At 52.8% G+C, this 25,897-nt stretch overlaps 1 protein-coding gene across 8 annotated transcripts in view; it reads right to left on the reverse strand.

The window, feature by feature from the left end:
* MYOM2 (myomesin 2) overlaps positions 1–25,897 on the reverse strand; it is a 68,985-nt gene that overhangs the window by 33,560 nt on the left and 9,528 nt on the right. For all 8 annotated transcript variants that reach the window (XM_036995879.2, XM_073219232.1, XM_036995884.2 and 5 more), the window contains exons 5-16: positions 25,689–25,849; positions 24,545–24,637; positions 18,492–18,580; positions 18,368–18,418; positions 15,980–16,144; positions 12,956–13,117; positions 10,945–11,086; positions 8,788–8,987; positions 8,106–8,159; positions 3,921–4,048; positions 2,118–2,301; positions 1,217–1,391 (exon numbers count right to left, since the gene is read on the reverse strand). In XM_036995879.2, coding sequence (XP_036851774.2) covers positions 1,217–1,391; positions 2,118–2,301; positions 3,921–4,048; positions 8,106–8,159; positions 8,788–8,987; positions 10,945–11,086; positions 12,956–13,117; positions 15,980–16,144; positions 18,368–18,418; positions 18,492–18,580; positions 24,545–24,637; positions 25,689–25,849 — 1,604 coding nt within the window. The remainder of the gene's footprint in view (positions 1–1,216; positions 1,392–2,117; positions 2,302–3,920; positions 4,049–8,105; positions 8,160–8,787; positions 8,988–10,944; positions 11,087–12,955; positions 13,118–15,979; positions 16,145–18,367; positions 18,419–18,491; positions 18,581–24,544; positions 24,638–25,688; positions 25,850–25,897) is intronic.

Raw genomic sequence — 25,897 nt, forward strand, 5'->3', positions numbered from 1 at the left:
CATTTCATCTTCAACCCCAGCTATTAATTCACATCAATAAGTTCAAAAGGAGGCATCGACCTCCACTTGTACCAGGAGCTGTGCAGACACAGGTCTGGGTTCTCGGGATGCGAGACCCTCACAAGTCCCTGACTCGGTACCAAAGTTTCTTGCTCTACTTTCATTCCCACGCTTCTGGGTGTTGTCTGTTGTTAAGACAGTATTCAATGGCTTACCTAAAACTACCCCATGTGGGGAAAGTTAGTGAGGAACAGTTACCCTACAGGGCTACAGGGTAAGACTTTGCAGGGACCCCAGGCAGACTCGGGGCCCTCAGTCAGGCCACTGCACCTCCATCAGCCGTTATCACGTCTGTAAAACGGGACGGCAGTGGCTACCTGTGCAGTTAAAAGCATTAAACAGGAAAACTGTGGAGAGCACAGCATGGTTGCCTTCCCCGTAGAAGTGCTCAGTAATTGTTCATTTGCTCAGTAAATTACTCTTTACCTTATAGGGTCCACATTTATTAACCATTTGCAAGATTCCTGCACTAGAATATTTTAAGTTTTGGGTCTGAGGGATCTCACTGCATTTGCTGGCCAAGGACTGTGAGTCACATCCAACCATCAGGCCAATCACATCCCTTCTTCTCCAGCCATGGCTTTTCCCAATTTATTTTTTAAAAATAAAGATGGCTCAGTCATACTGGACTGCCGCCTCTCTTTTCCTGCCAAGAAGTGCGTTCTGGAGAAAGCCGAATAAACTCAGACAACCCTGCACACTCAGCATGAAGCAGGAATGAATCAATGCGGGAGGAAAGGTGTGCACATTCCAGGGCAGAGGCCGACGTCTCCCCTGCCCGAGATGCCAGGCCCCCTGGCTCTATCTCACTGCATGGCTAGAGAAGACGGCTGTCAGTCACGTGAACAAAGCAATTTTAAAGTTCGCAAATCAATATGGGAAAATAAAACACTTCTCGCACTGTAGTTGCAATTTTAACTTTCCTACTCAGATTCGTCCTAAATGCTGATGATGTCAGCAGAGCCACGGTCTCAGCCAAGAGTGGCTTTAAACCCCGTACCCCCCGGCGTGTGAGGGTGCAACAGGCTTTGGTGTAGGAGACCTCCCGGCTGTGTTTCCACCATGGCAAGTGCCCCTCTGTGTGCTGGGGGGTTCCTATCTGGCTCTGCCTCTGGCACGTCGTTCCCTGGCAGTGCTCCCAGGACCAGGGTGGCACCTGTTGTAACCGATGGGCTTGTGGTTACACGGCTCCCAGACGTTGGACCCCGCCACAGCGCAGTCCACGTAGTAGCCCAGCAGGTCCTCCTCATGCTTCGGCGGGTCCCACTGCACCACCACCGACGTCTTGGTGTTCCTCGACGCGAGCACCCGGCCAGGGGCCGACGGCTTGGCTGTGCAGAGACACAGTGAGAACCACGGACGGCGTCAGAGCCTGGCTCGCCGCAGCCGGCAGCCCTCGGCCACAGGGAACGGCCACGGGTGTTGGGACTTTAGGCGAAATTTGGGCAAAGAGGACAGGGAAAGGACAGGCGGCCTAAGAACAGGAGGGGCCTGGGGGCCAAGTCTGCTTTGTCGTCCCGCAGAAAGGAATCGCCATCATGAAGCTTCCTTCACCTCCACCGAACTCTGAGCCGTGGTCCAGGGCACACCTGCGCGGGCTAGCTGGGTAGCGACCGCCTTAGGAATGCAGAACTGCTGATTGTAAGAAGTAAGACATTTCGGGGACTCGAAATCCAATCCCAGATGTTTGCACCCAGGGCAATTCGGAGTCTCCATCACTCATGTTAGACATCTTCGGAGAGGGAACTTCAAGCCATATGGGCAAGAAACTCCAGTGCATTTAGGGTCGGGATTTTTTTTTAAAGTGGCCATTGCCTAAAATTATTTCTAACCCATTTATCAGCTTCATGAAAAAGGGTGGAACTTTGGAGAAATGTTGACAACTGGCCAAAACATGGCGGGGAGAGCTTCTTCTCCTGTAAAGTGGAATTTTAAGACAACTTGAATTTCAGCTCACATGCAACATGAATGTCTTTCTCGGCGCAATAGAATGGCTATCTGACGACACCTGATTGGAGGCCTGTCCTAAGTTTTGGCCACTTGCTGTGACGACTCACCGATTGTATCCTGCGCCTGAATGGGGGGCGTGATTTCAGACGGGTCACTTATGCCATGCTTATTTGCTGACAAAACTCGGAATACATATGGCTTCCCCTCCGCAAGGTCGAAGACGGCGTACCGAGGGGACCTCACGGCCGTCTGGGCGTTGACCCGCTGCCAGGTCCCACTCCCCACTATGGACTATGGAGAGAAGCAGAAACACCCTGCATTAGCTCACCCTATTACACCTTCAGGAGGGCCACCACGCACTGCACGTACTGGTCCATCTATAAATTGTTTCTGAATTTTATTAAAATGGAAGCAAGCCAATTTAGAGAATTAAGTAAGGTATTACCCAAATTTGGAAATGCTTACCAATAAAAGTTTTTATACAAAAGAAAATACATCATAGAATAGTTAAGGGAATCAATACATAATTTGTAGTTTCAGTAAGCAGAATGAACTATAAATAATTAAAGATAACTAAGGGGTATATTCATAAAATTCCAACATAACCCAAGTGTTCACTTGTCAGTTTAAAACTTTGTTTTGCAGCTATTGTAACAGTAATAAAGTGATAGCAATCTAAATAACTCAGCAAGAAGGGAGATACATTATGATACATCTGTACATTTAAACATGTAGCCATTTAAGTTACTGTATAGAGCTTTAATCAGACTAGAGGAATCATATCATTTTGTTAAATGTAGCATGGGATACAAGTTGTATCTAGGATGTATCAAACATCTAAAAACCTATAAAGAAAAAGACTATAAATATACGTGCCATGTGTTAATGATGACTATTTCATATGATGGCTTTACTGGTGATTTCCATTTTATTCTATATAGTGTCTGCATTGTCTGCATTTTCTATATTGCATGTTTCACTTTTACCATTGATAATTACTTTTAAAACATCAGTTCAGGTTTGATTTTTCCCTATACTGATAAAACCCCTTTTGGAAGGGAAGAGGAGAGAGCAGAACTTGGGTGCAGAGTGGCCCTGCTAATAATGAGCACTGGGAAAACCCGCCAGTGACTGGGGCTTCGAGAAATTAGGCTTGCATGTAAAGAAGTGTTCTCTCACTTTGGGAAAAGTGAAGTCACTTTCTTGGCGCTACACAGGCATCTGAGGTAAGAGGCCCGTGAGCCCATCGTAGCCCACCTGGGGAGCCGGGCAGAGAGCAAAGGGCCTGCAAATCCTGCACAGGAGGAAGGCGCTGGGGAGGGAGAAGGGAGGGAGGAAGACCTGCCAGGGTCTTCTGCCAATTTTCTAGGAGCTTGAGGAGAGCTGGGAGCCCACTGGGGCAGGAGCTCCTGGGGTCTGCAGGGCTGGAGGGAGGCATGCAGGCCCGGTGCTCTGGGGGGCCATGCACACACCCCACGAGACTGCAGGAGGCACTGGACGCCAGCACCCTGCCTCCAGATCTAAGCAGTCTTCAAACCAGTGATTCTAATGTGGCTCCGTCTCGTGCGACGTCCTGTACAAGAGCGCCACCAAGCGGCCGTGCAGCGTGGACACCGGCACAGAGCAGAGGCAAACGGTCCCTCCGGGGCCAGCAGGGCATGGGGCCTCCACAGGGACAGGACCTTCGCTCACATGAAGGTGGCAGCGCCAGCCTGGGGCTCGATCCCCCGACACCCACCTCCCTGCTTGCCTGTATCCACAGCCCAGCCTGGCCGTCAGCTTCCCAGTGTGTGACAGTGTGAGGTCCGTGATGACTGACCGGATAGCTGCTCATCTCCAGAGCACACGAAATTCCACAAGGTGGAATCCTACAGAGATTTGCTATTTCAGGAAACAAGCGCACAGAGTACCTTCTCGATGAAATACGAGAGCGGCTCCTTGCCACGGGGAGCAGGTGGGTCCCAGCTGAGGACAACATGTGTTCTGCTGATCTCCGAGGCGTGTACATTGGTGGGAGGTGCTGGAATCTGAACCTCGCCTGCAGGAGTATAAACCCAGTGAGGCTGGACGGACCCCGGCCGGCCCGCTGTGCCCAGCTACGAGCAGCGGCCCATGTCCGTTACCGGCATTGAGAGCTGCATGCCGGTGTTGGCCTTCACGGCACCTCTATCTTCGGGAAGGATGCTAACCATGAGGACCCTTTTTCAGAGCCAAACAGTGGCGCATCAGCAAAGACCTTCCAGCTACTTCTGTTTCTGATATAAGCCAGTTCATTAAAAAATCTGATCCCAAAGTCTTCTGAGTTTCATCTTAAAGAGGGGAAGGATCTCCCCAGGAGAAACAGGGCATGTAAGCCGAAGTGGGGCTGTCCGGGGAATCTCTGCAGACCAGGCGTCAGCAGGCCGCCGGCCGTGGGGAGCCACTGTGGGTGCGACCGCACTTGGTCTGACGGCCTCTCTGGTTATTTTCCTCAAACGCCTGCCCGCAAAGCACTCAAACTATATGCCGACCTGAAAAAGCCCACTGCTTTTCCCTCCCTGGGCAGACCTGTGCCCACCAGGAGCTCTGGACTCTATACCGATGTATTTGAATTAAATCCCAGAGAGGCACCAACAAGACTTTTGGAGATCACTGTGACAGAGTGCGTGAGGTCAGAGATGCGCTCTGCGTGCCTCCCGACACACGTCCTTCTAGCGCGACATCAGGTCAGGCACTGTGTCTGGGCATGAGAGCTTTTCAGAAGGGTGGAACTTCTCCAGACCCGCGGCCTTGTAATTGCGATACAAAATATGAGCTTCCAGGTAGATTAGCACATAATTAAAATGGTTCAAAATGGCCCCAGGACATCTCTGACCCTTCTCAAGATCCAACTGCTCCCTCAGGCCTCTGTGGCCAGCAAGAAATTGAACAGCCATGTGGAAATGGCACAAACAAGACTGGGTTTCATTTCATGGGAGTCCAGTTACAGAGCTCATCACATTTTCCAGGCCACACGGGCACAGATGTGGGGCCACGGCCTCACTCAGGAGCATGCCAGCGGGTGGGTCGGGTTTCAAGCAAGGAGTCAGGGTGTCTCCAGGCAGGTGGCAGGTGCCAGGGAGACCAGGTGGAGCACCAGGGCTGAAGGACACCGAGCTGGGGCCCCACCTATGCGATCCGAAGAATGGCACCAAGAGCCAACACAGGGACCCACTCGGAGATTACGCCCTACCTCCAAGGCTGCTCGTGGCCACGGAGGTGCTGGGGGGACCGGGAGGCATGCCACGCACGAGATAAGAAGGAAAGCAGTGAGGTAGCAGGAAACACAGAGAACGTGGGCACGAGGAGGCAAAACCATCTTCTTCGCTGGCACGTCTCTGTGTTTAGACCTGGCCCGTAGCTTGTGGGCCCAGAGAAAACAGAATGAGAAGCATTTTACTGACGCCTCTGTCAGCAGGGACTCCCCAACAGGGGCGAGATACTAAGGCTGCCCTGACTTCAGGCTGCGTCCAGGGGGCCCTGCAGTAGGACAGGCAGAGAGTCTGACTGAGAAGACTCAGAACAGCCCCGGGGCTGAGGCGAGGGCCACCAAGGGCCCTGACCTCTGTCACCACTGCCCGCGGCTGAGCGCACGCTGAGGGCAGGTGAGCGAGGAAAACAGAGCAGCATGAGCAGAGCCAACAAATGCCCTCAGGGGGCCCAAGCCTCCAGGTCCAGAGCCGCTGGCCACAGGCTGTCCCGGGCCTCGGCCCCCACAGCGGCAGGCCTCCCGGGGCCTGTTCCAAGGAGTCTCAGCGATCCTGGGTGAAAATGGAAATGTGCAGTGACGCGGAGCTCAGATTAGGGCTCAGGCAAACGTGTGCTGCCCCAGACCACTCGCTCCGAGGGGCTGACCAGGGCCCGGCAGAGGTCTCCCTGCACAGCCCGCCTGCCGCGGTCAATGCCGGGAAATCACTGCCTCCACAGCCTCCCGGCAGATGCCCTGTGTCAACCAAGCACGACGTTTGCTTGGCATCTGCAGGCTCCCCAGGGTGACAGGGCCCAGAAGCACTACTCACAACGGCCAGCAAGGAGCACCACCTCCAGGGTACAGGAGCACGCCGACACCGGCTGCCAGGTTCCCCACCTGCCACATGGCACCCGGCGCGTGGGTGCACAACTCAACAAAAACAGCCTCCTCATATTCTGCAAGACGCTATCTGGCCTTTCCAAGAATAGAGCATCCCCTCAATGCAGCAACTCAAGAAAGACTAGAAAAGTTGGGTGATACCAGGGAAGGGCACTGACGGGATTAAAATGTTTGCAGAAAGACACCAACGAAGATCAAAGTGATTAGAAAAACTGCAGAAAAACCTAAAACAGCAGAGGAACAATTTTTTGAGCCAAAAATAGTAATGCTTCTTTTTCTTAAAACAAATGGCATTTTCTTTGCTCACCGAAACAACACTAAAAGAACAGGATCGGCTTAGCAGAAGAAAAGCGAGACAGGGAGAAAAGAGAACTGTCTAAGAGGCCTTTTTTTTTTTTGCTATCATTAATGTACAATTACATGAAGAACATTATGGTTACTAGACTCCCCCTATTATCAAGGCCCTCCCCCTGCACCCCATTGCAGTCACCGTCCATCAGCGTAGTAAGATGCTACAGAGTCACTACTTGTCTTCTCAGTGTTATACTGTGATACGCCTTTTTTTTTAACCCAGAAATGATCTGCTTGGAAACATCTTGGGGCCTGTTCCTCTCACAAGACTTTTTTAATTAGAAGACGTATTCGTTGTTTGTTTAAAATGAGTCAAGTACACACATGAACTTGCAAACCCGTCTGTCTGTGTACAGGAATTTTATGTCGTACAGGTTTGTGGGAGACCCTGGGCTTCCCGCTCGCGGTGCCCAAGCCTCACCCCAGAGGCCCTAGGCCCACACAGCTGAACCCCGGGGCCACATCAACGCCCCAAAGCGCACCGTGTCCCATCCGCCATCCTCCCCCTGCGTTCATGACGAGATGCAGGAACAGAGCCTCAGGACGGCTCCCCGAGTGTGGACGCAGCACGGCCACCTTCCTGGACACAGCAAATAAAATGAGGCCCAGGACCTGGGCACCTGGAAACCGCCTTCTCAGAAGAGGGGAACGAAAGAGGAAAACATCTTTTCTTCAAACGTCAACATTTTAATCAGTTACTTAGAAAGTCATAATAAGTCAACCTTTCCCAAATTTTGTTCTCGTTACTTATTTACTGGCCATCTTACCCAGTTTCTGGGTTTTTCTGGAAACAGAGGTTTAACTATGACTTAAACGTTACTGCGGGATTAACCAGAAATCTTAAAAGATGTTCCTCTGGGAAGCATGTGTTCTTTTTGAGATGCTACAGAAAAATCTTCATGGGGCAGAAGATAAGCTGTTTGGACACCATTTGGGGGACGATATGGAAATCAACCATGAACTTCTGAGCCTGCAGCTCTCGAGACAGAACGTGCGGGCCTCTGGCAACACTAGGCACTCAGGGCACAGCTGCCCTCGGCCCTCCTTGGGCTGGGGCTCCACGATAATCCTTTTTTTTTTTTTTAAGTTTTCAATCATTGTCCTCTATAAACTCTAAGTCCAGTTAAAATCTTTGGATTTCTGATTAATATTGCTAGATTCTCCTTCTTAGTAAATTGGTCTTCTCAGCTATCTCTAGGAAGAATATTCATAAAATAAAATACAAATAAGGGAAATGCAAACTTTCAAAGCAGGAACACTATTTGGTAGGAAAGACTCAATCCATTTCACTTAAAATGTGGAAATAAAATTCTCACCTAAGAAAATAATCGTAAAATACCCTCCCACGAATGGAGCTGGAGAGAAGGTCCCCAGCCCCAGCCAGTAACACAGACCCAGAAGCCATCTGGCCTCGTCTCCAGCCTCCAGTCCCCAAGTGAAGGCATCAGTGAGCCCCAGGGAAGGTGGGGAGGGGTCTGCCGCACACCCACCCCCTGCTCCTCCGCAGCCGCCTTACTCTCTTAAACCCCCGCAGGCTCCAGCCTGCAGGCTGGCCCGGCTCTCTTACCATGTCCCTCACCTCTGGTCACAACCCCAGCCCTGGGGCACGAGCAATTGAGAGCAGAGAGCCCCTTACCTTCCTGCTCATCCTGAGAGATCACGATGCCTTTATGTCCCTCCAGATGGGCATCTGCAGAGAGAAACATGGACGGCATTTCATATCCAAGGACTTCCTAAAGACAGACTGGCTTCCCTGTCTGGTTCCCATCACCAGTGCGTTAGGGGACAATGTGCTCAGTGCACTGACATCCGCAGAGTAGATGTTTGGGGAGTCCTCTTAACATGCAGTGCCTCTCAGCTCTTTGTGTTGGACTCAAAAGACCACGCGGGTCAGGAAAATTATTGCTTTGCTTAAAACCATAATTACGGGCTCAAACCCACTAACAATCTGTATCATGTGAAGTTAAACTTCGAAATAGCGGAGCTTGGTTTCAATGTGTCCTCTGTGTCATTATACGTTGCAATGGCACCATCAACAGACGAAGGACAGTCTAGTTCTGAACCAGTACAGCTGGATTTCAGTGAAGAGCATTAGGGAGATGAAGAACATTCCTGTCAAAGCACGAATGTCAGCCTGGCTGTGCGCTCTCCTCACGTGACCTCGAGGGGAACATGGGAGACCCTGAAATTGCCACACCAGGCTGGGCCTTAGAGCTGTTCCTGACGCTCGAAGACAGTAGCGGGTACGAGAGAGAGCAAACCACACACCCAGCCCCAAGTTCCCATCACAGCTGGAACCTGGCATGTTCACGACCTACCTTGTAACCTTTCAAGGTCAATGGGGTCAAGGGCAGCCACAGCTTCAGACACTCGAGAGGGCCTGCTGATGCCTGCGTTATTGACCGCCCTCACGCGGAACGTGTAAGACCTCCCTTCGTGGAGTCCGGTCACGGGGTACTGGCAGACCTTCACAGGGGCGTCATTGCACTGAACCCAACTGTTGGTTCCCACCTCACAGCTTCAAGGGGAGGGTAGAGGATACAAGTGCATCAGTCTAATAAGTACATACAGGTGTATGTGTGATTATACATATATCCTGTTATGATACACATAATCATGCATATACCATGAACAGGAAAATATCTCATATTGGTAAAAACCAATGCTCTTAAAATTACTTATACAAGTACTATAAATGAACTTTAAAAGACAGCTGTTCAGGAAATGTTCTGTACATACACACATTGCCCTAAGCCTTTATAATTTATAGCTTGAACATCAGTTCCTGCCTTCAACCACATTTTTAGGCAAAATCTCCTCCAGAAATCACTTCAGAGCCATTCTCGACGGTTCTGTTTCCCATCTACACCACAGCTGCCCCCGAGCTCCTCAGCACACCCAGTGCCGAGGCTCAGGAAATGCAATGGCCCCTCACTCCACACAGTGCTGGACTGTACGATGCTGGCTCGCCACCTACACCAGTAATGGTGACCTTCTTGTGAGCACGCTTCTCATGCGGGATTTGAAAGTCTTGTAAAAATATGATTAAATCCCAACCAGAAACCTGAAAATGTAGAAAAGATTAACCTCCATTTTTCATAGGTTGAGAAATTTTAGTACCCATGACTCATGTCAAATTCCCAGGAGAAAATAGCAAGTTCAGAAAATTCATCTTTAGGAGCCGTTCCGTGTCAGGTCAGGGTTGCGGATTTACTGAGAAAGAGTCGACTCTCTTTCCTCCTAACCTTTCGGGACTTTGAACCCAAGTCCTCTGACCATGTACCGACCTGCCTCACCAGAGTACGACATGTCCTCGCTGAGGGTCTGGCAGGAAAACTCAGCCGGCCAGCCCCTGGCAAGTCTCAGGACAGGAGGAGGGCAGGAAAGGCACACAGCCCAGCCCCCACGCCCACCCAGAAGGCTCTGCCGCCGTCATCTTTCCTGGTGATGGACTGGGAAAAGGGGCTTCCAGCTGAGAAGGTGCGTGAAACCGATTTTGACAAATGGTCGAAAAAAATTACCATATGTCACAGGAGAATAGACAATAGCTTTTGTTTTGTTTTGTTTTTCTGTTTTTTTAACTCAAGGTAAACCCTGAAAAATGCACTCTGCGTATCAAAACATTACCCTGTGAATATTCTACCTAAACAAGTAGCTTTTGGGGGCTGGAGAGGAGAATTCCGTCAACAGGACACCCACACCCTGAGCTGGCTGGCTGCTCTCTGAAATGACCGTCTCGTGTCACCATGTTCCGTGCATATGAAACCCCGAGCTGCTCCCCAGACCCGCCCGCTCGGGACCCCATGGCCCTGACCCTACCGTCCTTCTATATTCATTTTCTCCGACTACAGTATCTCTCGGTGATTGAAATGTGCCTTTGACGCATAAACTGCATATCCAAGAAATTGTCCGGCTCTGCTGGGTTTCCTTCCAGGCGCCACACTAAGGAGAGGGACGTGGGGGTTCACACCCCCAGGGGCTCGTGATGATGTGCGTTGTATCATTGACTTGAACATAAATTCCAGTAATTTCTACTTTGCACATCAGTATCCTTTGCTCAGAAATAAGAAGAAACCCTTGTTTAATAGGGAATAGGACTGGGCACGGACGAGCCGCATCCTTAGCCAGAGCTGACCATGCCCAGTCTTGCTCCGAGAGGGGCAGGGGGAGCCCTCCCGTAGAACTGCAACAGCAGGGCCACAGGCACCAGGAAAGCAGGCTGGGGCTCAATGCCGGGCACGGGGCGGGTAAGCAGAGCTCCGATTACAGCACGAGGCGATCGAACGTGGTCACGCCAGGCCTGCCTAGTTGGCACCATTTTTTAGTAACCCGCTCAGGAACATTAAGCAACCAAATAGCAAGGTACCTGGACCCCATGAGGAACGGGGCCACAAGCCTGAGTTTAGAGCAGGGCCCAGCTGCTGCCCACAGGAATATGCACAGTTCCATCCCTGGAAAACACAGTGGGCACTCACCGGTCGATGAAATAGCCGATGACGGGACTCTCGGTGGTGGTGTTGGGAGGCTTCCACGTCACAATGACATAATCACGGTTTGCATCGTGGCACCTCAGGTCCATGGGTGCACCAGGAGCCCCTGTGACCAGCGGGTCCGCATCTGTCAGGAGGAGAGGACGCGCGGTTGGGAGCAGCCAGAGGGGCCCTGGGAAGCCCACTGGCAGGGGCTCCGGTCTCAGAGTTCCCACTGCTTGGTGTGACCTACGGCTCAGTCCTCAGGTCCACGCGCCCAGCCATGCCGGGACGATGACGGAGCAGGGATGAGAGGTGGAAATGCAGTTAGGAGCTCACACTCACGGCTTCCTGTAACACACTCCAGGCTACGCGTTTCCACAACCAGACCCAACCTAGTTCACCTGACATTCGCCGTCTCTCGGTGGCTTCTTCGCACATAATTGTTGCCAGATCGATGAAACGGTAATAATAACGTGGCCTTTTTAACACTTGAGAAATGCTAGTTTAGACACTTCTATTTTCTAAAATGCTTAGATTGGAGGATTTAAACATTTTTTTCCTGCAGGTGGTGATCAAGTGCCTGGGTCCACACTTCACTCTACGATCACAGTGCAGCTAGGGCTTGTTTTCAGATTTTAACACAGGGGCACTGAAGGCCAACAGCCTATTTAGAAAGTTAATATGCTGAGCATTTCATTTCCTCACCTACAATGCCTATTCACTCAGCAGTGTGGCTGCCACACACCCATCCACAGGAGCATCATGGTTCCTTGCTCACATCTCCTCAGCATATTAAAAGCCAAGGATTTCTTGACACTGAGTCAAATATATCCCCTCACACTAGAAATCCTCAGAAAGTAATCAGAATTGTTAAACTCCCCCCACGTGCACTGTTTTTTTCTGCTGTCAGTGCTGAATAAGCACAGCAATTACAGCCACGTTGTATTTATTGCATTTTTACGGGGTGAAACATCTTGCCAGAAGGCAGACATAGAGAACAGGAGGTGTGCTTTGATGCCCACCTAGTAAAACTGGTCAGACTCTGCAGAAGTGTCTAAAAGCTCAGCCTTGCCAGTTCATGGCATCTTATGGGGTGGGGAGGGTGAGTGTGCTTCCAATCTGTTTGTGGTTTTCCTCTGTAAGCTGAAATGTTCCCTGGTGGTGTGACACTTCTTTCGTGCTGTGGCCTAACAGATCCAGGGGGAAAAGCTAATACGCTGATAAGAGTGTTCTGGGCACCCAAAACCTGGAGCTGGAGGTGGGAATGAAGGTGCAGAAACAGTGAGCGGGCAGCAGGTAAGGCTGGGCAGGTCGGAATGTAGGGCAGAGCGGCCAGCTGGGCGTCAGGACCAGGACGGCTGCCCCTGGCCAGCTGGCAATCAGTGTATGGATTCCACAGCGGTTCACAGGGGTCTGGTCAGGGTTAGCTGGGCAGGGTGTGGAGAAGAACTGAGGACCCAGCTCTGCAAGGGCCCCTGGGGCCCTGAGCCTCCACCCCAGGAACCCACCCTAGGCGAGCCTCTGGGGCCCTGAGCCTGCACCCCAGGAACCCACCCAAGGTGAGCCCCCGGGGCCCTGAGCTTGCACCCCAGGAACCCACCCTAGGTGATCCCCTCTAGAGCCTCCAACATCTGCCCTTGAACAAAACTGTTATGAGAATTTTAGATCATATACACAGTGTGTGTATACACACATATACTTATATGTACACGCACACATATACATGTATGTACATTATATACACGAATACATAACTTACCCACTTACCCTCTGACCCCTCGGGAATTAATAATGCAGGCATGTCCCTCTCGGTTTTATAAAGAGTGATGCTGATCTGCTCCCACCGTGTGTGCTTACGTCATAGGCCTGCTGTAGGATGTGGCCTCATGTGCGCCCAGGACACACCACCTCACCGCCAGGATGTTTCTGAGGAGTGGGGTCACTTCTGCCCAGCCCAGGCCCCCACTCCCTGAGCCCCACCTCTGAGCTGACACTTCCTCCCAGAGCCGCATACCCCTGACAAACAGGAAGGCGCTGTGCTCGCTGACGCCCCCTCGGGACAGGATCCTCAGCGTGTAGAGGCCCTCGTCGTCCTTGTTCAGGTGGCTGAAGGACAGGCAGGCCTGGCCCTCTCCGAAGAACATCTCGGTCCACTTAGACTCTTTGACCAGCACGCCTGCAAGAGCGTTCAAATGCAAGGTGGCTTCAGAAACATCAAAGAGATCAAGGAGAATGTAAGAGGACCGATGGCGGTCACATGGGGACACAGGGATCGAGGCCTCGCCTCACAGAAATCTGGGAGCCTCACACACAGAGCACGCACACCGGTGAAGGACAGAGAGTGAAAAAGATTTTGCAGGAGGACAACGGTCAGTGTCTGGACTGTGCGCAGACGTGTCCTGAGGTGCACGGCTCTGCCTTCGGGCAGGCCGACCGCAGCTCCAGCCTCCAGCTGAGGGTCCCTGCCTCGGCTGGCTCCCTCTGCACCGCCCCCTGCCGCCCACAGACCTCCTCACTGGCAAATGCTCTCGTGTGTGGGAGGCTGCACGGTGCACGTCCTCCGTCAGCATTACTCAGAAACAAACAAGAAAAGTACCAACAGAACACTGGTCAAGGGGCAGTGATAGGTGGCCACAAAATGCAGGTGATCAATAAGCACAACCGGAAGTCTAGGAAACTCAAATAAAAGTGGGGAAATTATTTCCCATGTCCTGACTCAGCAAGCGTGAGAAAGGGCGGCCTCACACCTGGGAAGAGGCAGGAGCCACCCAGCCAGCAGTGTCAGGGTGACACTGCCACAGGACGTAGGTTCGGCATTTGGTAAGTGAAAAAAAATTGATTTCAAATTGAATACATTTTTTCTGCTTAAAAAATTACCTACGATTCAGAGATAAAACATATGACAAAGTGGTAACTGTAAATTTTTGGTGGGAGAGATTATAACTCAGGAGATTCTTTGCAATCAACATACGCTGTACGTATGTTACAAGAAAAAGGAGCCATTTTTTTATTTTTATTTTTTAAAATCTGGTGCGTATCCAACTTGACCGTGCAGCTCAGGAGAGCCCAGCATGGCACACACAGTATGCATAGAAGGGCCAAGTTCCCCTTGGGCACCACCATGAATAGAAATGGCAAAAGGGTCATAAGAATAGATGTTCTAAGGTGTTTTATCCATTTTCCCCTCCTTCCCAGGGGAAGCAGCACAAAACCGCATACACAGTAAGTACAGTAAAAATACAATACAAGCAATGTATGCAAAGTGCAACTTAAAATGCAAAATTCGGCCAAGGACTGGGGAGGCGGGGCCATGAGGTGAACACGCAGACGGTAGGCTCCCTGGTCTGCAAGATGGGAATCGGCTCTCACCAGGCATAGAATCAGCCGGGCCTGACCTGGGACCCCCGCCTCCAGACCCTGACAGGTCGGCTGCAGTTCACGCCCAAGAGATGGAGGTATTTTTGTTACGGCAGCTGAACAGACTTTAAGACACCAGGTACTCAGAGATGACCACCTGGCACAGCTCCAGAGAACCTGTGTCCCTGGCAGAGCCCTTCACACACTGAAGGACAAACCCTACCCACAACTAAACATGCAGCAAATACAGACGCACAGACACTTGTGATCATCAGCTACCAGGCAGGCCCTCCAGGCAGCGTCCTGCTCTCTAAGCAGGTGCCCAGCTGGAGCCCGTCCCCAATGGGCCCTAAGTCACTGTGATTCACCAAACCGGTGCAAACTGCACCCCACAGGAGTCTCATTTCATGGTGAGTAGCCGGCAGCTCGTCTCTGAGGTGGAGAGTTCTAATCTATCTTTGGGGGCCCCCAGTTCCCCATTTCCTGTTTGCTCAGTACACCTCCCGGGTGTGAGCCAGGTAGTCACTCTATTGAGTGAGATCACCTGGGGGGCTCACAGCTCATAAATTTGAAAGAATGAAAAACTGTGTCCTTGCATTTTAACGTCTAAACCTAAGCCACCGAGAACCCTCTGCGGCTCTCCTTGGAATAATAAAGCCGGCCAAGATTGATGGCAGCTGTTCACACAGAGCAAGCTGTGCAGCTATTCCCGACCGCCCCGGGGTCTAAGGCCAGGAGGCTGCAGACAGGCTCTGAAGCTGCAGATCCTGGTCCCCAGCTGGTGTGGGTGGGTGAACGCAGGCACCTCCGGGTCACCAGAAGCGGCTCTAGAGTTGACCCTCCAGCCCCCCCCCGGAAAGCCTCCCCGGTCCCTTCCGAGCACTGTCCCTCCTCCAAACCCACTCCAGTGGCTCAACTTTGCACTTTGCCCGGTCAGGTCCATGTATTTGGTGAATCCTCACACCCAGATCTGGGACATTGCTTACACTTTGCAAGACAGCACTTCACGATTTTATGTATTCTCTCCAACTAGACCATCAATAGCTGTGGGCGGGTGGGGTCTGTCTCTCTGCAACGTCTGCAGCGTGTAGCTCCTGAGTGAGTGCAGGCAGGACACTGAATCCACAGAGAACGAGGTGCAGACACCTCCTTCCCCAGGGCAGACACAGCCCCCGACCAGGCCGTGCCGGCAGGTGGTCTGGGCCAAACGGCCGGAGCCACACCCCCGCTCTGCCACTTCCCCGGGGACGCGCCCCCTTCTGTAACGGAGTTATCAGCACCACCCATCTCAGAGACTGTGTGAAAATTAAGTGAATTATCACACTCAGAACAGAGGCCAACCACACAATGGGCTACAGCAAACGTCAGCTATTGTTTTAGCCAATAGAAAACACAGACACCTCACTTTTCTTTAGACTCAAATACAGACGCTCTTCAGGCAGTTCTGAAATCTCTGATGACTCCTCTAAATTCAGGCACTCCGTTAACCTCCCTGTCCCCAGTGAAGGTCAAGGTCACCGACAGCCCCCAGGGTCCAGGCAATGTCCAGCCTGCTTGGCCACCAGCTGCTGTCCAGTAGGGGAGAAGGACGCTAAGTCAACGTCCCAGCATCACATCTACCCTAATGAGGCCAGGTCAGCAGGCGGATGTGTGCGGGGAGACCCGGCTGGGTCACACTCACCATCGTGGTACCACTCGGCACGTGGCTGTACCCTCTTCAGGTCCGGCGTCACCAGGAGTGTGCACTTGAGGGTGACGGTCTCACCTTCTCTTCGGAAGGTGACCCCAAACTTCTCCAAAAACTGGACGTCAAAGTGCATGTACGGGATCACGGACGGTAAGGGCACTGCAGAGCAGAAGGGACACGTTACAGCGGGAGGCGCGGGCAAGCACCAACAAGGGGCACAGACCGCGTATTACAGGGCCCTGCAGAGCGCGAGGGACATGCCACCTTCAGGAGAGCCCCAGGGTGCTCAGAATGCACCCCAACTCACATGTCGAAGTTCATACCTGACCCCAGTGGAAGGTGTCAGGACGGGGCCCCTGGGAAGGCACAGAGCCAGAGGAGCTGGTGAGGGGGCCCCCTGGGAGGACCAGTGCCCCAGTGAGATGAGATGAGGGAGACACAGGAGCCCCTTCTCTCCTCCACGTGAGGAAGAAACCCTCTCCCCACCCTCCGTGACGAGTAAATGTCTGCAGCTGCAGCCGCCCAGGTGTTTGCCTGCAGCCCAAGCAGACACGGGCTTGGAGAACAAGAAAACAGCCCTGAGTCCTGTCCTGTCATCTGAGCCCTGGACGACACAAGGACGGGCGGGGAGGCGGCCTGGACCCTGAGCCACGTTTATAGGAAAGGGTGTGAACCACCATCAGCCCCAAGGTGTGTGGCACCAACTCTGAGTCACACAGCCCCCTCGTCTTCAAAACGAACTGTGGTGCGTCCCCCCAGAATGTCGCGTAGGTGGCAGGCTAACTGAATTAACTTGACCCAGAGGCGTCACCTCATTACTCTCAAAAGTATAATGTCTGGGGCAGGGGACTACATTTCAGAAGAATATCTACAGTGAATTTTTAAAACAAAAAGACCCCCAATGATTTGCAAATACAATCATGCAGGAAAACTTTTTAAATAGCCGCAAACTTCCCAACAATGGTTTGTTAGAAAGAAGGTCTAAAACAGGCAAGGGAAGGAATGGGGTATGGATTCTGTCATCTGTGATCCTTGTAGTTCCTAAAGGTAACTGAGTTTTGCCTTGTGTCAGTTTGACTTCAATTAAAAAAAGTAACTGAAGCTAAAGTGGCAGAATATTCACACTTCTTAAATACTGGTGATGGGTACATGGCCTCTGTTACATTGTGATCTATAGCTCTTGATACACTGTGAATACTTCAAAGTTTTTCCTTAGAAGGATCAAATGTTAGTAAACAGAAGAAACCACGGACGGTGGAGACACTGCCCTGCCGCTCCCAGTGGAACAAGCCTCGCCCCTGGAAGCCGGAGGCACCGTCACATGTGCCCCCACACGTGCCAGACCCACCTGCCCCCACACCTGTCCAGGCCTTGACCGTGTCCCGCTTGCCTGTGATGGTCCTGGATGCCCCCAAAGTGTGGGACATGAGCCCATCCACTGACACTCACACATCAGGGACCACAGGTGACCACACACATATCCCGTGGCCACACACAGGCTGACCACAGCCATTGTCCTGACAGTTCCTCACTCAGCGACACTAGATCTGTGACCTCAAGTTGTGATGAACCCAGGGCCGCCCAGGGAATGCGGCAGTGACTCCTTAGGGAGGTCAGACAAGTCCTAAATCTCATTCCCAAACCGTGAAAATGCCACAGTGCAGGTCCACCACGCCACAGTCCCTGGAAGACAGTGCAGCTGCCTCCTCCACCCTCACCAGCCTCAGGTCAACACGGCCCCTCAGGCCTCTGGCCGGGAGCCAGCGCTGGGACTCAGGCTCATTACGGGGCACGGAAGGGCACCCTGGACATGCAGTCTGGAAGGGGCGCCCACGGTCTGTCAGCACTGGCAGGAGCTGACAGCACGTACATTTCCGGAATGCGCAGGAGGGACCCGTCAGCCGCGGGCAACCAAGAGGGCAGGACACAGTCACACAGGCCAAGGGATGTGTGAGACACGTCAGGAGACCTGGGAGCCACCAACAGCAGGCCAGCAGCCAGTCCAAGTGAAGGCAGCCACTCGCCCTTATCTGGGTCCGAGGCTGCTGTTTGTCAAACATGAGCACAACTTTGGGGGGAAAAAAACTGTAGAAGTAGTCTGTGCTCTAGTGAAGCATTTGGGTTCATTTCCTACTACCCCCCAATTCAGAAATGTCAAGTCTCTCAAGGTGACAGTGTCTACAGGGTCTAAAAATCCCACCCAGCCACAGACTTGATGGGAACAGACGGCCAGTGCGCTAACGCCGGCCAGGAAAGCGTGGAGGAGTCTTTCGAAATATTACTTAAAAAAAAAAAAAGGTTTGACCGTTACAAAATATTTTTTTTAATTATATGTATGTCACTATACATTGTTGTGCACAAAACAGAAAGTGATTGACTTACGTCCGACTGGGAGTCCCACGGAACGGAAGGGCTCCTGGTCTCCCCGGAACCCTGCAAGGCAGAAGTGTGAGCGGGGCAGAGAGAGAGAGAGAGGGGCAGGAAGGGCGCCCAGGGAGGCACTCACTTCTCACCACCACCGCAGCGTTGGTCGACACCTGTCCGAGCCCGTTCGTGGCCACCGCTGAATAGGTCGCCGTGTCGTCAAAGTTTGCCCTTGGGGAGAAACAGCAAGAGGGTGTCCTAAACGTGCCATGGGCTGCTCCACGGAAGTCGTAACCCAAATCTGAATACAAACACTCCTCGAAAGCAACACACATGACCCAGATCCTTTGTCATGAATGATTTGTTCAAGAGCAGTGCCAGCTCTGTCCCTGGACAAGGGATTAATCACAGACACAACAAGGTCGGATCCAGCATACGGCTCAGCTCTGGCTTCAAGGGGGAAAAGAACATGCTGGTACCTCTAAAAACCCTTCATCTCATTCTCAAGAGTCTATGTTCTCTTCTGGTTGCATTTTTCTGCCTCGAAGGTTCTGTGGCCTTACCTCAGCAATGGGCGGCCCCAGTGGCCAGTTTCCAGGAGAACTGACTCCCCCTCAATGCCCCGCAGGGGTCCCCCTGTGGATGGGAGATCGTGCCCAGAGCCCCAAGGCAATGAGAGCTCCCAGAGACACCCACTCGGGGGTGTGCTGAAGGCGGCTGAGGCCCCATCCTGGGGCAGTTACAGGGGGTACAAGCTCACCAGAAAGAGCAAGGACCAGGGAGCCCCAGGCCCCAGTTCCCCAAGCACACAGACCTTCTCCCCACCCCATCCATCTTGCCAAAGCTCGAAGACTGTTTTCTTGGCTAGGAGGTGTCTTCCCCACCAGCTGCTGCGGAAAACTCTCCTGGGACAGAGAGTTGTAAGGAGGAAGAGATGCTATTTGTTAAGCTTATTCAAAATGCCAGGCACTCTGCCACTTTACAATGGCCACACGGCTCTAAAATCTGCACTTTCTGCAGGCTTCTGCCCCTCCCAAAGTGGGCATCAGGAGCATTATGTTAATCCATGAAGGAAAACCACACAAAAAACCCACTTGCACGAAAAAAAAAGAAGTTGACTCACACCTCTCTTCTAAAACGCAGTAAGGAACCACCTCCCCAGAGCCAGGCCCGTTCTTGGGAGGGCATGAGTCATCTGATTTTCTTCTCTATTCCACTTGGAGATGAAAATATTTTCTTTGACCAAAAAATGCAGTGTTGCCGTAAGTAAGGGGAAGTGTGTCAGAGGCCGGTGCTAGGAGGTCCATCCCTTCCTCCCTGGAGCTGCTCAAGGCCACAGGCAGCGCCAGGTTCGCGGAGATGGTCCCACGGGGGGTCTCATGTTCAGGCTCACCTTGGAGGCATATGAGCCAAACCCTCCACAAAGCTACAGTCCTAGCCGGAGCTTGGCAGCAGCTTCTTTGCTCTGCAAGTGCAAGTTCCACACACCACAGGTGCTGAGGATCCCGGGGCAGAGCACAAAACACCTAAGACCCCATGGTGGAGACGCCCCGGCATCGCCGAGCATCAACATTCCGTGCTGCTCTACCTGAATAATGCCTCGTGCACACGTCCACCCCACGCACAGGCTGCGTGGCTCCTCTCTGGCGCCCTGGGGCAGGGTTTTCTGATATACTTAGGCACTGCCTGAATTTGTTTTTACCTTGAACCTGTGTTATTTCCTCTGAACAATGCCACCATGGTATTTTCATAAAAGCATTCTGCACAGGACAGCGTCCTTTCCGGATCGGCCCACACCTTTCTCCGCAAGGCCGCGGCCCCACCAGCAGTGCACCACAGGTGACAGCCTAAGAGCCATGCATGCTGCGGGGCAGCTGGGGTGCCAGCGGGGCAGTGCAAGGAGCAACGCACTCTGAAGATGCTGCTTCATCACGTCTCCCGACTGGAGCACGGCCTGGAGACGGGGACTCGGAGGTGCAGGCGGAGCAAAGAGGCAGACACAGGCAGGCACATGAGGCCAGGCAAGCGGGCCGGCCATACAGGCAGCGGCCCTCCCGTTCCTGGGCAAGCAGCAGCGACACGCACATGCGGCGGGTCCCCACAGGAGAGTGCAGGCACCCTGGCAAGTTCAGTTGGCTCCCACGAATCTTTTTATTACCTTCTTGAACAGAGGCCTGTCAAAAACCATCCTGGATGTTACGCGGTATCAGTGGTTTTCAAACTGAAGCTGCCAAATGTGCTGCCAATTTATTCTTCAACATGCATTTTGGTTGTTTTTAAAACTGCAGCGGAAAGCGGCACAAAGCGTGCGTGCAATGGTCGCATGTGGAACCTGGCCACGCGCTTCGAGCAGGGCGTAACCTCTGTACCCTCACCAGAGCTACACTTACTTTCTCTGCTAATCGAATCACACTGTGAGACTGCAAAGGAAAATGCATGTGGAGCCACTATCTTTGTGTATCAGGGATTTTTCCAGTGTGGTGCCATCAGAATAAAAAGCGGGGACAAACAGTTCTGAGAGGGTTGGGAGGCTGCAGTCAGGCCCGAGTTCCGAGTCAGGCCTGTGCCCTCATCATGTGTACTTGGCTGGTCTCCTCTGCTAACTTTATAACAAATAAATAATAGACATTTTCAACTTCCCAAATACACACGTTGTGCACCTACACTTTGCTCCAGTCACTCTCACGACTAAATGAAACCATGTATCTGAAAACACTTTGTAATTGTATAGCACATATTCGCCCTGTGTGTTATGAACGAACATATATCAGCGGAATTCCCGGACCACAGTCCGAAGACGGCTGCCTTCCTCCCACTGACCCAGCTCTCTGCGCCACCTCCGTGTCCCAGCAGGGCGGCATGCACGTCCCGGTACTGTGAGGACCGCCATTAATTGCGCCTCACCGTCCCTCGGCTGGGCACAGCCGGAAGGGACATGAGAAGGGAACGCGGCTTGGGACCGAACAGCTGGAGACCATGGCGTGCACAGCTAGCAGCGGGAGGGTCCCGCCTGAGGCCCACCTGGGGAACTGCTCCTCCTGTGGGATTTCAAGCTGCCTCTCCATCCAAGCCCTGCACAAAGGTCCCGGCGAGAACCACCTGACACGTTAGCACCAGCGGGCTTGTCGAGAAACCAGTGAGCACTTAGGGCTCAGCACGAGGGCCGGGCCGGCCGTGATCCCTGCGCTTGGAACCTTCCGCAAGGATGCGCAGAATGTGTGTGTGATGCTCACACGCGTGTGTCCAGATAGAATATCCAGTGCTCATCTATTTGTGAAGCCACCCCCAAATAGGTGGAGCCCCTGACTCACGGCGCCAGCCCCCAAGGTTGGAGTGTGAGACACCCGCCCGCTGGACGTGAGGAAGGGGGGGCACTTCCAGTTCAGTTTAGGGCTATCCCGGCTTTCTGCGTTTCTCTTCTGTAAAGGTTTTCTATGTGTAAAATATGTGGGAACACACACAGCAGACAGACAGCCACTGGTGCCTGTGGGGCGAGCAGAGCACTGGCGGGCGCACGGCAGCGGGGTGGGCAGGCAGGCCTGGAGGAGACACGCCCGGCTTAGTCCCATCCACGGGCAGTCGCCACATGCCAGGGGACTCTGCTTCCCGAGGCTACACTGAGACACAGCATTTAGCCGGCCCTCTGTCTAATTCCAGCCTTTAATTCATGTGTGGAAAACTGCAAGCAAGCGATCAGGGGCAGAGCATTTTATTTTCTGTTTGGACAGGTTCCCAGAATAGACAGAATTGCCCCTGGTCTCAAGTTTTTACAAACTTCCATGGCACCCTGGCATCCTGACGTCCCTATATGAGGTGCCCCCCAAACCACACCATGGCAGAAATGCACGAACCCCATCTATGTGAAGGAGGGGCAGACATGTTCAGGGCCACACCGAGTTCTCCTGGGGCGTGAGGTCCCACGTCCTCAACTACAAGTGGTGTTGAAGCTGGACTTTGAGTTTAACTCCACTTAGAATTTGAATATCAAAGTCTAAAAATAAAGTACAAGAAGAGGTCGGGGCTAAAGTTATTCGGAAGGACTGGGCACTGGTGGCCCTGCAAACAAAATACAAGACAGATTGCTCTAAACACTTCTACACAACCATGAGAACATTAAAACTATTTGAAGAAATAGAACTCACATCAGAAGTCCCAAGAGAAAATCTTGTGAGTGTATAAAATTGTGTCAATTACAGTTTAGATTCAAACAGTACCAAAGGGTCATAAGCTTCCTTTTTGGCACTTCAAGAATTTGGAGACAGTGGCCAAAGAATATTCATAGGAGTAAATGTCACCCTGTAACAGAAGGAAACGCTCATTCCCGAGCCAGTGCGGGGCGGGGCCGGCACATTCCTCATCCCCGAACTGGACTCGGGTCACATGGCGGTAACTCAGCAGTTTGACATGAGCAGCTGGGAAGGGCTGTGACTCGTGGGCATCCCCACTGCCCTTTTTCTGAAGAATATTCACTTTGCATCTATGGAAAATGTCCTAATACAGATCAAAATGTTGAGAGAAAAGTCTCTTGAATTTCCTCTTCCCAAATGCCTTGAATATTTGCACATTTACACCAGACGTAAGCTTGTCCAAGGAGACCTGGGTCCGCGACCCAGGTCGTGTGCTCATGGTACCCCAGGCCTTTGCTATGTATGAGTCCCTGCGGTCCAGAGCCTATGTTATCCCCAACCCCATGTGACCACGACTTTTCTGTAACTTGAGAAAGGGAGACGGCTTTTCTTTTTCAGACAATTATTAAAGTACAGCCTGGAAACAAGGGAGTTGCTGACTCAAACTGTCCTAACCAGTCCCCAGGCACCCTGATCAGGAAACACGCCCCTGAAAATAAATGTTTTCTCCAAAATGAAAGTAGATGTCCTCCTCCTCCTGGAAACTATGGCTTACGGTCTATTAACATTTCCACAAACTTGGGAAACAAAGGAGAGAAAATTACTCTCTGCAAACTGCAATAAGGGGCCAGGAGACTCCACGCTCCGCACGCACTGGGCAGGCCCCGCCGGCCTCCCTCACCCCGCCTGGCACATGGGCCCAGGACTTGGGGACTGTGCTTGCCACCTAGTTCCCACCGACACTGAGTCGATCCATCAGCCAGTCCTACTGGTCTCTCTCCAGACTCGGCAGGACCCACGCCCCTCTCCGCACCCGACTGCTCCCACCCACGTCCAAGCCCGTCACATTCCTGGGTTTCAGCAAAGCTCCCAGCAGCTGCCCCACCTCCGCCCCTAATCAGAGTCACGCCTTGAAATGTCTCTCCTCTGAAGGCCCCTCTGCCTGAGTAAAAGCCAACGTCCTTGAGACACCTACAGGGTCTGACACGACCCAAACAGGCTTCAGACCCTCAGCCCGGAGCCTCCCACCAACGGGTCCAGCCCCAGGGCCGGAGGCTCCCTCCGGGGCCTCCGTGACAGCCGACCCCTCAGTTCCCCGCTCTTCATCCATCTCCTGCAAGTCTAAATCATCAGACATCTCAGCAGAGGCCCACCTGGCCCCCCAGTGGCACAGCACAGCACCCCAGCCCTGCACAGGCACCCCCCAGGCCCCGCACATCCTGCCTCCCGGTTACTCTACAATTCACGTGCTGTTCGCCAGAAAAGGTGCTATGATCTTTCTGTAAAAAATAAAACCCATGTATATAGAGAAAAAGAACAGCAAATCTCAGGTTTGTAAAAAAAAAAAAAAAAAGAAATTACCTATGTTTACGTGTGTGTGTTCTGCAGGACCAAGGGAGGCTCCACAGACTGACACACGGACGCCAGATGTCGGGACTGACCAGGTCTCCTCTTACTAGCCTGCATTCTGCCTTTTTCTCAACTCATGAGAAAAAACAAAGGCTACATTTCTGTGAAGAGGCTGCCTGCAGGGGCTGCCAGTCAAGCCTGGCATGGGGTGCGGCCCCTACACAGGCATGGACGCGATTCTCACAGCTGGACGCCCTCCCCCTTCCTTAGCCCATTTACCCCCCATTCCCAGCCGGGAGCCTGGACTGAGCTTCTGCACCTGCGCCCCTCTGCCCCACACAAAAAATAATCAAGGGCAGCTTCTATCACCAATTAAGTCACCACAGAAATACCATAAAGCCACATGCAGCGCACACAGGGACCTGCCCTGTCTAAGCTGGACTTCTGCGTCTGGGACGTGACTATGCACGGAGGCCCCGCCGTGCCCCCAGGGCCTCACCTGTTGATCTCCAGAGTGTGCACGCCGTACTTGCTCTCGATTCTGGACCTGCCCGGCTCGGCTGCTTGGCAGATCAAACTGCCATCTTTATACCTGCACGAGGGAAACACTCATTTTAGGGCAAAGAAGGACAGGTTCTGCATTTTGTCCCAGCTTTCTCTGCCCTCCCTGAGCTCCTGCAAGGGCCTCCTCCTGGCATCACGGGCTGGTGGGCGGCTGGGGAGAAGCTATGGAAAGGCCCAGGGCCCACACCTGCAGTGCAGGAGAGAAGCTCCCGCAGAAGTCAGACCACCCGGGCAACCCCCACCTGTGACAGTGTGTGCCCAAAGCCAGAACCTTTGTTAGGGGTTCAGGACATTTCATTCCATGAGGGAAAACACATTACCAGTGTTAGTCGGGTCCCCAACCATCCCATCTGGGCCACCATGTAGCTGGGGTGGTCAGGGCACGTCCTGCAGGGTCTGGTCGCACGGGAGCCTGCCCGGAGGAATCGTCCGATCCCCACCCCAGGTCCCCCCCGCCCCCACCCCGCAGTGCACAGCAGGTGGACCTCGGCCTCCCAGGTCAGCCTTGTGAACAGCCCCAGTGCAGGGCCACCGTTTTCTGACATGCTGCCGAGAGCCCCAGTCCAGGTCACAAGGAAAATGCTTACACCTTTTGTAGAAGCCACAAACCTAGGAGACTTTATGACAACTTCCAGCAAATAGGAAAACAAATGAACCTACGTATGCAACAGATGTCGAAACAGGTCCGTGGGGCTCGGTGACTTGATCCTGTGACACTACAAGGTTCAATTACCCACAGCACCAAGCCTAGTGCCTCGGTGCTCAGAGCTCCACGTGTAAGTCTTCACATAACTAGAAACAGAGCCGCTCACATAAACATGGGGTCATTTCAGGGAACTCTTAAGAAAAACCCTCTGGACAGTCAGCTGAGTTAATTTCACTGAAATACAAATGCCAGCATTGCATTTACGGTGGACAGTCTATGAGTTTTTGTAAGTGTATTCCCAAGCTCGGTGGCCTATGGAACAGGCCGGGTGCATGTGGGTCTGTCTTCCTGCGTGCACGGGGCCAGCTGTTGCCAGGTCCCAGAAGAATGTGCAGTACGGCCCCCCCCGGTCCCGGGGACAGACCCCACTCACCACTGCACCACAGGCGTGGGGAAGCCCTGCACCGTGAAGCAAAGCTTCACAGACATTTTCTCCCAGACGGTGTGGGACCTCAGGCGCACCAGGATCTCGGGGGCTCTGCTCATGCGCTCCTCCTTGAACGAGTACCTCTCCCAGGCCAGCCTGTCCGCCACCTGTCCCGGGAGCAAGGACGAGTCAGCGCGGGGCACAGGGCACGCTTC

The sequence above is a fragment of the Manis javanica genome, chromosome 12, assembly GCF_040802235.1.
Source record: "Manis javanica isolate MJ-LG chromosome 12, MJ_LKY, whole genome shotgun sequence".
In the NCBI taxonomy this organism is placed as follows: Eukaryota; Metazoa; Chordata; class Mammalia; order Pholidota; family Manidae; genus Manis; species Manis javanica.